This window comes from Balaenoptera ricei, chromosome 19, assembly GCF_028023285.1.
Source record: "Balaenoptera ricei isolate mBalRic1 chromosome 19, mBalRic1.hap2, whole genome shotgun sequence".
Lineage (NCBI taxonomy): Eukaryota > Metazoa > Chordata > Mammalia > Artiodactyla > Balaenopteridae > Balaenoptera > Balaenoptera ricei.
Window position 1 is genome coordinate 46,066,194 of NC_082657.1, and position 12,184 is coordinate 46,078,377.

At 38.5% G+C, this 12,184-nt stretch overlaps 1 protein-coding gene across 2 annotated transcripts in view; it reads left to right on the forward strand.

The window, feature by feature from the left end:
- TANGO6 (transport and golgi organization 6 homolog) overlaps window positions 1–12,184 on the forward strand; it is a 179,419-nt gene that overhangs the window by 29,177 nt on the left and 138,058 nt on the right. For both annotated transcript variants that reach the window (XM_059905483.1, XM_059905484.1), the window contains exon 7: window positions 847–929. In XM_059905483.1, coding sequence (XP_059761466.1) covers window positions 847–929 — 83 coding nt within the window. The remainder of the gene's footprint in view (window positions 1–846; window positions 930–12,184) is intronic.

Sequence of the window (12,184 nt, forward strand, 5' to 3'; positions counted from 1 at the left end):
ACACAGATACCGGTAATGGTGTTGAAATGTTTCAGAAGAGTTGGACACTCAATGTGCAGTTTTAATTCCTTATCCTGTTTATTCCAATTGTTTAGCTTATATCAAGAATGATAGGGAATTCCCTGGCAGTCCAGTGGTTAGGGCTTCGTACTTCCACTACATGGGACACGGGGTCGACCCCTGGTCGTGGAACTAAGATCCTGCATGCTGCATGGAGTGGCCAAAGGAAAAAAAAAAAAATGACATATAACAATACTGTATAAAATAAAGCTAGGAGAGTTCTCTTAATACTTTTTTTAAAAAGCTCTGTTTTAAAACTTTTTTTTTTTTTTTGGCCACACCAAGCGGCATGTGGGATCTTGGTTCCCTGACCAGGGATTGAACCTGTACCCCCTGCAGTGGAAGCTCAGAGTCTTAACCACTGGACTGCCGGGGAAGTCCCTTAAAACTTTTTAAAGGGAAATTTTCAAACACATGTACAGAGAATAGTATAATGAACACCTGTGTACCAGTCACCCAGACACAACCATTGATTCTGCCATTTTCACTTAATCTCCAACTTTTCATTCATTAATTTAAAATTAAAATCCCAAGTGATAATGTTTCATAGGTTACTTGGCAGTGTTTTTTTCTTTCTTAGTGATACATAAAATAACAATGTATGTTTATAATCAATGAAACATTCTGTGAAATATTGTATTTGAATGGTGCTGTATTGTAACTATGTTGATTTTCTAATTTTAGCTGTTACTTCCTGAACTTTCTAGTAAAACTTTTTTCCTTAGGCCCAGCTTCTTCTGTTCAATGAGGTGCTGAGTGTGGGTAATTTTGTTTTTTGTTCCTTAGAGGTTTCAGAATGTGACATGGTGCCAGGGACCATTTTGGTGACAGAAGAAGAACTTAGTAGATGTATTGAGGATGTATATAAGGTTGGTAATTTGAGTCACTAGTGTTTTTAGTTAATATTTGTACTTAGTCTTTTAAAATAATTTTGCCTTTTAAACTGGTACTTCAAGAATTGGAATGACTAATCTTAAATTCCAAACCATCAAAATCTTTTTACCTTGAAAACTGGAAACTAAGTTGTTAGTGAAAAAACTGATACATTTTGAAACTCTGTCAATTTCATCATTTACTCTGAATCTTAAACAGTTCAGATTCTCTAAGTGGCACATGCCACTGATGAAAGTGTGTCTTTGAAGGAATTGACAAAGGCATTTGAAATACTGTAGGCTTCCTAAAATTTAGTGTATGATAATATTGAATCTACTTTATAATTTTTGATAGAATCATCATCATAAAGAAGTTGGAATAAATGAGTCATAGAAATGACTTCCTAAATATATACTGAAAATGAAAAAATATTTATATAAATTATATGTTCTCTATGATTGCAATCTTATAAATATATATGAAATACATATTTTTAGACAAAAATGAAATCCATTGTGTTAAGCCCAGATGGCACTGGAGTAAATATTCTTCTTTGAAGTTTATTTCAATACATTTTTTTAAAATAATTAATTAATTAATTAATTTATTTTTGGCTGCGTTGGGTCTTCGTTGCTGCGTGCAGGCTTTCTCTAGTTGCAGTGAGCGGGGGCTACTCTTCGTTGCAGTGTGTGGGCTTCTCATTGCGGTGGCTTCTCTTGTTGAGGAGCACGGGCTCTAGGTGCACGAGTTTCAGTAGTCGTGGCATGCGGGCTCAGTGGTTGTGGCTCGCGGGCTCTAGAGCGCAGGCTCAGTAGTTGTGGCACATGGGCTTAGTTGCTCTGTGGCATGTGGGATCTTCCCGGACCAGGGCTCGAACCCGTGTCCCCTGCATTGGCAGGCGGATTCTTAACCGCTGCGCCACCAGGGAAGTCCCTCAATACATTTATAATAATATTTTACTATTAAAAACATTTACAAGAGTAAACAGCTTTCAGAATTATATTTCATGTAAAAAGGTACAGCCACTTTGGGAATATATTGTTCGGCGGTTTCTTGAAAAGTTAAAATAGAGTTATCATATGACTCAACAATTCCACTCTTAGTTATAGAGAAGTGAAAACATATTCATATAAAACCTGTACACAAATGTTCATAGCATCATTATTCATAATAGCCAAAATGTGGAAACAACTGAGATGTCTATCAACTGATGAATGAATTAACAAATGTGATATATTCATATAATGGAATATTTTTCATCCATAAAAAGGAATAAAGTATGGATACACATTTCAACATGGATGAACACTTTTTTTTTTTTTTCCTATTTAGGTATATATTACATAAACCGCAGTACAGTGTACAAAAGGGAATGCTAAGTACATATTAAATACAGATGAAAAGAATCTGTTGCTAATCACTCTGTGTACCTAGGTGTACAGTGGGGCCTGGGGCCACAGTTCATGGTTTCTGTAATGTTCTTAAATCTATATTTCAATAGTGTTCTTGGCAGTGTCTAATTTTTGCCGATCCTAGTTGTTCATTGGTTCAAGTGCTTCAGTAACTTGAAGCACTTGTAGGGGAGCAAGCACTGTCAGCGCTCCCGTCCCCTCGTTGCCACACCCTCCCCTATGTTTGCATCATTGGCCTCTTCAGCCGGCTGGTTCTTGGCAGGAAGCTTAAGCCCCTTGTTCGTTCTGTGAGAGCCCTTTGATTATAACCGGATACTGCCATCTATAAGTCCACGTAGTCAGGCACCCGAGGCTCGTCACCACGTACTGAAGGGGTGACTGGAAGAGACCCCACAGTCAGCCCCTCTGAGTTGGGGAAACTCCCCATCCCTTGGGACCCTCCCCATCCCTTGGGACCCTGGTGAGCCACATGGAACTGGTCTGCCAAGGGCCACAGGAGGGGACCACTGCTATTCTGCCCACTAACACTGAGGAAAGTCAGTGATGCTGCTTCTGTTTAATGCACAGAGGCAAGTGGATAAACAGTTTAAAATTATGATTTTTTAATGTTTAAAGAAGCTAGACACAAAAGACCACCCATTGTATGATTCCATTTAAATGAAATGTTCAGAATAGGCAAATTCATGCACACAGAAAGTAGATTAGTGGTTGCTAGCGGCTGGGGCTGGGGAGTTGGGAGTGGCTGATAGTGGGAATGAGGTTTCTTTCTGAGGTAAGGAAGATGTTCTGGAATTAGACAGTGGTGATGGTTGTGCAATTTTGTGAATATACTAAAAACCACTGAATTGTACATTTTAGAGAGTGAATTTTATGGTATGTGAATTATATTTTCAAGACTTAAAAAATTTTTATTCCACATTTCTTATTTCTTTTCTATGGCAGTAAATTAAACATTTTAGAGTAAATTTTTAAATTTTAGTTTGTTACGAAATGGTTCAAACAAACCAAATAAAAAATGAAGAATAAAACACTCATGTACCCACCACTCAGCTGAAAAAATTACACATTACCAATTCAGTTGAAATCCTCTGTGAGCCCATCCCTGATCACATTTCCCTTGCTCCCCACGCAGTGGGAACCACGATCCTAAATTTGTATTTATTATTTCTTAAGCTGTTTTTAGTATTGTTGTGCATGATTTTAAATTTTATTTAAATGGCATTGTAATATATCTAACTTTAATCCACTCATTTCTACTGTCAGATATTATTCTGTTTTATGACTGTATCACCATTTATTTGTTTATTCTTCTCTTGGTAGACATTTGAGTTGTTTTCAGGGAGTTTTGTCTATCTGTTAGGTGCATTGTGGTTTTAGTTAGCAGTTAGTTCTCTTATTACTAGTGAGGTTGAACCTTTTTTTGTCTTTTGGTTCATTCATATATTCTCTTCTTTAACTTGCCTGTTCATTTGTTTTTTTTTTTTTTTTAATTAATTAATTTATTTATTTATTTATTTTTGGCTGTGTTGGGTCTTCGTTTCTGTGCGAGGGCTTTCTCTAGTTGCGGAGAGCGGGGGCCACTCTTCATCGCGGTGCGCGGGCCTCTCACTGTCGCGACCTCTCCCGTTGCGGAGCACAGGCTCCAGACGCGCAGGCTCAGTAGTTGTGGCTCACGGGCCCAGCCGCTCCGCGGCATGTGGGATCTTCCCAGACCGGGGCACGAACCCGTGTCCTCTGCATTGGCAGGCGGATTCTCAACCACTGCGCCACCAGGGAAGCCCTGTTCATTTGTTTTTTACCCATTTTAATACTTGAGATATTTGCCTCTTTAAAATATTTTTAAAATAAATCTTTTTTTAATAAAACAGCCTTATTGAAATATACTTCACAGATCAATAAATAATGTTTTAAGTATACGATTCAGTGATTTTTCAGGAAATTTACAGAGTTGTGAAACTATCACCACAGTACAGTTTTAGAACATTTCCATCACCCCAAAAAGATCCATTGTGCCTATTTATAGTCACTCCTTGGTCCCACCCCTCATCCCCAAGCAACCACTAACCTGCTCTGTATCTCTATGGATTTGCCTTTTGTGGATGTTTTATATGAGGGAATCATGCAATAAGTGTTCTTTTGTGACTGGCTTCTCCCTCTTAGCATCATGTTTCTGAGGTTCATCCAGGTTGTTGCATGTATCAATATTTTGTCCCTTTTTATTGTAAGTAATATTTCACTTTATGAATGTATACCATATTTTGTTTATTTGTCATCAGTTGATGGACATTTGGATGTAGAGTAAATCTTTTTTTTAGACAACTTCATGAGATATATTTTATGTACCATACATTTACCCATTTGCAGTGTGCGAATCAATGGCCTTTTAGTATATTCACAGATTTGTGCAGCTGTCATCACAGTCAATTGTAGGACATTTCATTACCCCAGAAGAAACCCACACCACTCCCCACATCCCAGCCCTAGGCAGCCACTAATCTACTTTCTGTCTCTATAGATTAGCCTATTCTGAACATTGCATATAAATGGAACCATATAATATGTAGTCTTTTGTGATTAGCTTCTTTCACTTAACATGATGCTTTAAAGGTTCATCTCGATTGTAGCATGAAGCAGTACTTCACTCCTTTTTATTGCTGCATAGTATTCTGTTGTAGGTATGTACCGTATTTTGTTTATCCATTCACCATTTGATGGACATTTGAGTTCTACATTTTGGCTATTTTGAATAATGCTGCTATGGACATTTGTGTACAAGTTATTGTGTGTACATATGTTTTCATTTCTCCTGGGTATATACCTGGGAGTGGAATTGCTAGATCATATGGTAACTCTATGTTTAACCATTTGAGGTACTGTCAGATCATTTTCAAAGGGGTTGCACCATTTTACATTGCCCCCAGCAGTGTATGAGGGTGTAAAGTAAATCTTAAATCATGTTCTTTCAGGTAAGAAAGAGCTTTTGCTTTGGTTTGGTTTAAGCTTTACGTATGATACTAATAAATTTGTAGATATAAATATATGCTGCTTAAAAATTCAAAACTCATTCTCATAACACTCACTTTTTACTAAAGTTGGGTATTTACTACCCTTTTATTTAATTTTGCTGTTAAAAAAACCAGAGTACACCCTTTACAGTGTTGACCTGGTACACAAGTGTAGAATTAAATTGTTCATAGATAAAACAGGACCTGATGACTTAGTGGCTATAATGCTGTTTTTATTTTTTAATGCTTCATTTAGAGACTTACGAAAAGAAAGTTCTTATATCTTGTTCTACCTGTTGGTAGGCAAGGACTTTTCAGATAATATGAAGACAAGGAATTATACAGAGCAATCTAGAAAGCAGACTTTCTGAATTAGAGAATAAAGCCCAAATAACTTTTAGAAAGGTTATCTTCAGTCATGTTCCATCTAAGAAATATCATGATGAAAAATTGTAAAATAGCCAGGTGTGGAATGTTAGAAAGACTTGAAAGTGCTGGTAGGAGTAGGACTAATTTTGTTTAAACTTTGGTACAAACCCCTCATAGTGTTAGGTAGACATCAATAAATTGCTTTTAGGAGAAAAGGAAAGCAAAACAGCTTCTTTCTGGCAAGTGAATTAGCCTCTAAAAATCAGAGAGATTGAGAAATAGTGAGTCCTTGCCATTTCTCCTATTGTTGCCCCCCATAAGGCGGGAAAAACCCTCATTGTTCAGTGAACAGTTTAGTGAATTAAAAACCTCCTGGAGAGACAAGCAAAACATTAGTTTGGTGTAGACACTTGGTTATGCACAAGGACTGGGACTGTCTTGAAAGCAGGAAGGGGTTTATTCTCTCTACAAGGTTTTGGCAGCTCAGCTGCAGAGGGAAAACAGAGGAAATGTGTACATTGGAGAAAAATGGTAAACATTGTGTAAAATTCAGCAACAAAGAGTATGTTGTCTTTATTAACTTTCTGCTAATACTAAATTATAGAGTACAGCTCAAAGGCAGGAAATAAGGAAAACATCTGGGGTGGTTGAATTGATCCAGCAACTCACTCAGTAACAAGAGGGTACAAGAGGGTGTTTTAATTTTAGAGAGGCATTTGGGAACATTTCCAGCTCTGGTGTTCTCTCTCTCTCTTCTTTTCTTTTTAACAGATTTATTGAGATGGAACTCACATACCTCACAATTCACCGATTTAAGTGCTCAGTTCAATGTTTCTGGTATATTCACAGTGTTGTGCAACCATCACCACAGTCTAATTTTAGAATATTTTTATCCCTCCTGAAAGGACTCCATACTTACTAGCTGTAACCTCCCATTCTCTCCCCTTTGCCCCCAGCCCTAGGCAACCACTAATATACTTTCTGTCTCTGTAGATTTGCCTATTCCGGATATTTTATATAAATGAAATCATATAATATGTGGTCTTTTGTAGTTGGCTCCTCAGTGTTTTTAAGATTCATCTGTATTTTATCATGAAGCAGTACTTCATACCTTTTAATGCCAAATGGTGTTCTGTTGTATGGTTATATCACATTTTGTTACCTATTTATCAGCTGATGGAAATTTGTGTTGTTTCCACATTTTGGAGTGTTATGAACAGTGTTGCTGTGGACATTCATGTACAGGTTTTTGTGTGTATGTATGTTGTCATTTCTCTTGGGTGTATACCTAAGAGTGGAATTGCTGGATCATATGGTAACTCTATGTTTAACCATTTGAGGTACTGCCAGATCATCTTCTCAAGTGGCCACACCATTCTACATTCCCACCAGCAATATATGAGAATTCCAATTTATCCAGATTATGGCCAACGTTTGTTATCATCCTTTTTTAAAAAATAACCTTCCTAGTGGGAGTAAAGTAGTATCTCCTTGTGGCTTTGATTTACGTTTCCCTAATGACTAATGATGTTGAATAGCCTGTCATGTGCTTATTGGCCATTTGGATGTCTTCCTTGGAGAAATTTCTGTTAAGAACCTTTGCCCATTTTTATTTTTATTCTTTTAAAATTTTTAAAAATTTATTTTATTTATTTATTTTTGGCTGCATTGGGTCTTCGTTGTTGTGTGCGGGCTTTCTCTAGTTGTGGCGAGCGGGGGCTACTCTTCGTTGTGGTGCGTGGGCTTCTCATTGCGGTGACTCCTCTTGTTGCAGAGCATGGGCTCTAGGCGCCAGGCTTCAGTCGTTGTGGCACACGGGCTCAGTAGTTGTGGCTCACAGGCTCTAGAGCACAGGCTCAGTAGTTGTGGCGCACGGGCTTAGTTGCTCTGCGGCATGTGGAATCCTCCCGGGCCAGGGCTCAAACCCGTGTCCCCTGCGTTGGGAGGCGGATTCTTAACCACTGCACCACCAAGGAAGCCCCTTTCACCCATTTTTAAATTGGGTTGTCTTTTTATCATTGGTGTGTTGTGGGATTGGACTCACTCTGACCAACAGCTTTCTCTAAAGAAATCCTCCTCATCAGTCTCTTCTCAGTCTCTACACCTTTGATCTTCTCTACCCTCTTTCTGAATGAGGAATTTTTATAGTCTTGATCTCATCATAGTCTGGTGTCTTACTTTGGAGTTTTAAGTCTATTTTATCTTGGTGCTTCACTTGACGTTTCCAATTTAACATCCCATGTCACCTGTGTTATGACAGCTGTCCATCTGGCTGCCTTCTCAGTCTAACTGCAGAGCCCCTTAGTCCTCAGAGCCAGTTTCTTCTTTGCTTTATACACAGTCCTGGTCAGACTGGTTATCTGATTTTTAAGACCATAGCAGAACTAGAAGTAACAAATTAGAAGTTAGTTAGACTAACTAAGGCACAATGACAAGAGCAGAGAGGACCAAGAAAGGAGACAGAAAAAATACCCCCAAAGGGCATAATCAGTTGAAAAGCAAAGTATGTTGGGGCCAGTGTGTTCAGTATACTTTGTTTAAGAAGGCAGGGATTGCATATAATTCATGTTAGAAATATTTCCTTCCAAAATTGTTAAAATATAAGTACATTTTGGTATTTAAAGGAATAAACTCTCAGCTCTCTGAAGGAAAATTTTATGGCAGAAACAATGACAAGGGAAGGGCTTTTTACACTTGCATCCTTCACATACAGCAGGGAGTGGAGCAGTGTGGCTCTGGTGGGCCAGGTGGAAAGTTCTCAGCAGTACAGGTATATATACAAGTGCTAGTCGAATTGAAATGAAAACTTGGCATAGCCACTTGTACTTCATCTGCATAAATAATTCTTGTCATTTCTATGTGTGTACCTTATTTCTAGTAAAATTATCTAAGCCAAAAAGGGCATATGCTGCTCAAATAGCTTTTAGTCCAGTGGCTTCCCATTCTGTCTCCTCTGCCTCTGAGTGTCTTGGGCCTAATCTCTAGAATGTTTATATTCTTTTGTCCTCCCTGGTATGAGAGGGAGTCGTGTTTTTTTCTTTGCCTACAGAGGTGAAGAGTGGCCCATATTGCATAGAGATTGGTTCTGGGTAGGGCAGGATAAAAGAATTCCGGTTCTTTCTGATTTGGATATTTTCTTGCTCTTAAGAGAACTGGCCAGAATTCGATACTGGGTGTGGAGAGATGTTGCCTTTTAGTATTCCTCACAGTACTGGCCCAAGACTCCCTAAAGGCAGAAGAAATTTTAGGATAGGAAAGGCTAGAAGGTACCTAATTAGTTTATTTTCTACATTCTCATTTCCGTTTTCGCTCTCTGTTTCCAGGTTTAGGAAATCTTGACTTTAATTATTCAAGTCTTTTTTTCCCCCCATCTAATCTTAATGAATTTCTAATTAAAGTTTCTCTGTCAGATTGACCAGTTGACTCCTCCTTCCGAATTTTTAATTATTTGTGTAGAGTAAATTAGAATAATACAATCTTAGAGCTGGAAGGAACTTTAGAAATAATTTAGTATAATCCTTCATTTTTTTTAATAGACTTTATTTTTTAGAGCAGTTTTAGGTTCACAGAAAAATTGAGTGGAAAGTACAGAGAGTTCCTGTGTATTCTCTGCCCCCACATGTGCACAGCCTCTCCCACTATCAGCATCCCACACTGGACGGTGTATTTGTCACGGTTTGTGAACCTATGTTGACATGTCAATATCACTGTAAGTCCATAGTTTACATTAAGGTTCACCTTTGATGTGGTATATTCTTTGGGTTTTGACAAATTAATCCCTCATTTTACAGTAAAGGAAACAAAATCCAAAAGATTGTGAAGTGACTTGTCCCAAATCACACTAGTGAGTGGCAGAGCTGGTCCTGGGACCAACATTCCCTTCTCTCTCTCTTTCTCTCACTGTCTTTGTTTAGAAAAGATAATATTTGCACATGGTACAAATTTAATAAGTGCCAAAGGCTCTACAGTGAAAAGTTAGTCTCCCTCTCACCTGTGGACCCTCCCTAAAGGCAATCATTCTTTCTGGATGTTTCCGTCTCCTGTTGAGCTGTGACTTTGAATAACATGCAAAGGACTAAAAAAAGTATCCTTCAAGGATGTGTGAGATTTAAGCATTAGATTTTCTAAATGCTGCAGTTCAGATTCTGTATAGTGTAGTGAAAAGCACCTGGCCTTTTGAGTCAGATGGACCTAGATTGGCTCCGGGGTTGACTATCCATGTGACTTTAGGTGACTTAAATGTGTCACTTGAGTTGCCGGGTGGTTGAATAAGGTAACTTTTGTTAGACTCATTGCATTCTTTCTTTCTTTATTTTCTTAATAAATTTATTTATTTATTTATTTATTTTGGCTGCGTTGGGTCTTCGTTGCTGCACGCAGGCTTTCTCTAGTTGCAGTGCGCGGGCTCCTCGTTGTGGCTTCTCTTGTTGCGGAGCACGGGCTCTAGGCGTGCAGGCTTCAGTAGTTGTGGCACGCGGGCTTAGTTGCTCCACGGCATGTGGGATCTTCCCGGGCCAGGGCTCGAACCCATGTCCCTTGCATTGGCAGGCAGATTCTTAACCACTGCACCACCAGGGAAGCCCGGGTCATTGCATTATTTAATAGGTGCTCAAAAAACTGTCAGTTCCTTTTTGGTTCAGGGAAACTTTTTTTTTTAAAGATTGTTTTATGCATTATGCTCTGAAAGCATGCACAGTACAAAATACTGTATTAAGTAAAACTTGCCTGGTTCTTTTGCTTCTCATAAGTCTTAATTAAACTCAGTAAGTGCATTAGAAGTTCTAGAACACTACTGTCAAAAGGATCACTGTGATATTTTAGAAGGCAGCATTTGACTAGTTTAATCTTTAACTGGGGTAAAATCAAGTTCCAGCCTGTATTGAATTTCAATGTTAGGATTTAGTCAGCTTGATTCTGAATAGGCTCATCATGTTTCTATTTCCATACACGTACATCCCTGCAGAAGATAAGGCCATAAATTAAGAAAACTGTTCCATTCACAGTAGCATCAACAAGAATATTTAGGAATAAACTTAACATTTGCATATGGCTATATATTTTACAAAATATTTTAACATGAATTATCTTAATTGGTCCTTATGCTAAAAGCTTAACGCCTACATTATATTATCCATGAGGAAACTGGGACCTAGAGAGGTTTAAATGTCTTATCCCTGTTCACTCATTTAATATGTGGATTTGGGCAACCACATAGGTGGCAGAAACATAGTTCACACCCACGTTTCCTGATTCCTGACTTCCCAGTGCTCTTTCAGTGACTTTGCAGTGGTCTCTAAGGGATGTGTTTAACAATATAGTGGGAGTCTATGAAATGAGCACGTGAGGGCTGCTTTCGGTTTTGTTTGCTTTGAAACAGAAACACATATTTATTCTTAATACTTTATAAGAAATATATATTTATTTTGTTTATTTATTTTGGCCGCACCAGGTCTTGGTTGGGGCACGGGATCTTTGTTGCGGCACGTGGGATCTTCAGTTGCAGCATGTGAACTCTTAGTTGTGGCATGCATGCGGGGTCTAGTTCCCTGACCAGGGCTCGAACCTGGGCCCCTTGCATTGGGGGCGCAGAGTCTTACCCACTGGGCCACCAGGAAGTCCTGTTCTTAATACTTTTGACCATTTTGATTCCTCCGAGTTTTTCCTTTCTTCTTAAATTCAAATTTACAGTCAATCTTTCCAGAGAAACTCAGTCCTCCAGACATTGAAGACAGATGCTGAACAAGCCAGTATAATAAAATCAAATCTTCTATTGTTCAATCTGCTCTCCCTTCCATGGCCGAAGTTCTGTGATTCTGTTCAGATAATTTGCATTTATTGATAACTTCTAGCTGCAGCTTTTTTTTTTTTTAAGAAAAAATGAAAATAGAGAGGGCATTGTAACTTCCCCACAAAAATAGAACTTTTGAGAAAGTAAACAGCAGTCAATCTGCTTTGTTCATTCATTCTTTGATTCAGTTAATCAGTCACCAAAAAATTTACCAAGTACCTACTGATTGCCACTCTGCTTGGTTTACAAATACAGAAATGATTAAGAATCAGCTGCTACCTGATTCCCAGTAAAGCAAACAAAGAGTTACAATAGAGCATGACTCATAGTTAAGAGTACCAAGAAACATGCCTCTCTTACTTGTTAGAACACCAGTCCTCTAAGTTTAGATGAAGGATAGTGAGGCTTAACCACAGAGGCCTCTTCTCAGGGCTGGATCTGTAATAGAAAGCCAAGATGCATTCATAAATGAACGTGGACATCCCCAGAAAGGAATGAGGAAATCCCCAGGTTCCCAGTGGGGTCACTGGTACCCATGTGTCTCCTTGTCTAATCTTTTCTGAGCCATTTTGGTTTTCCTAGATCCATACTGGCCTCTTATTTTACCCCTCAGTCCTGTCCTACACATTTATACTGGAAAAGCCACAGGTAGTTATAAGAATTCCACTTTTCTTCAA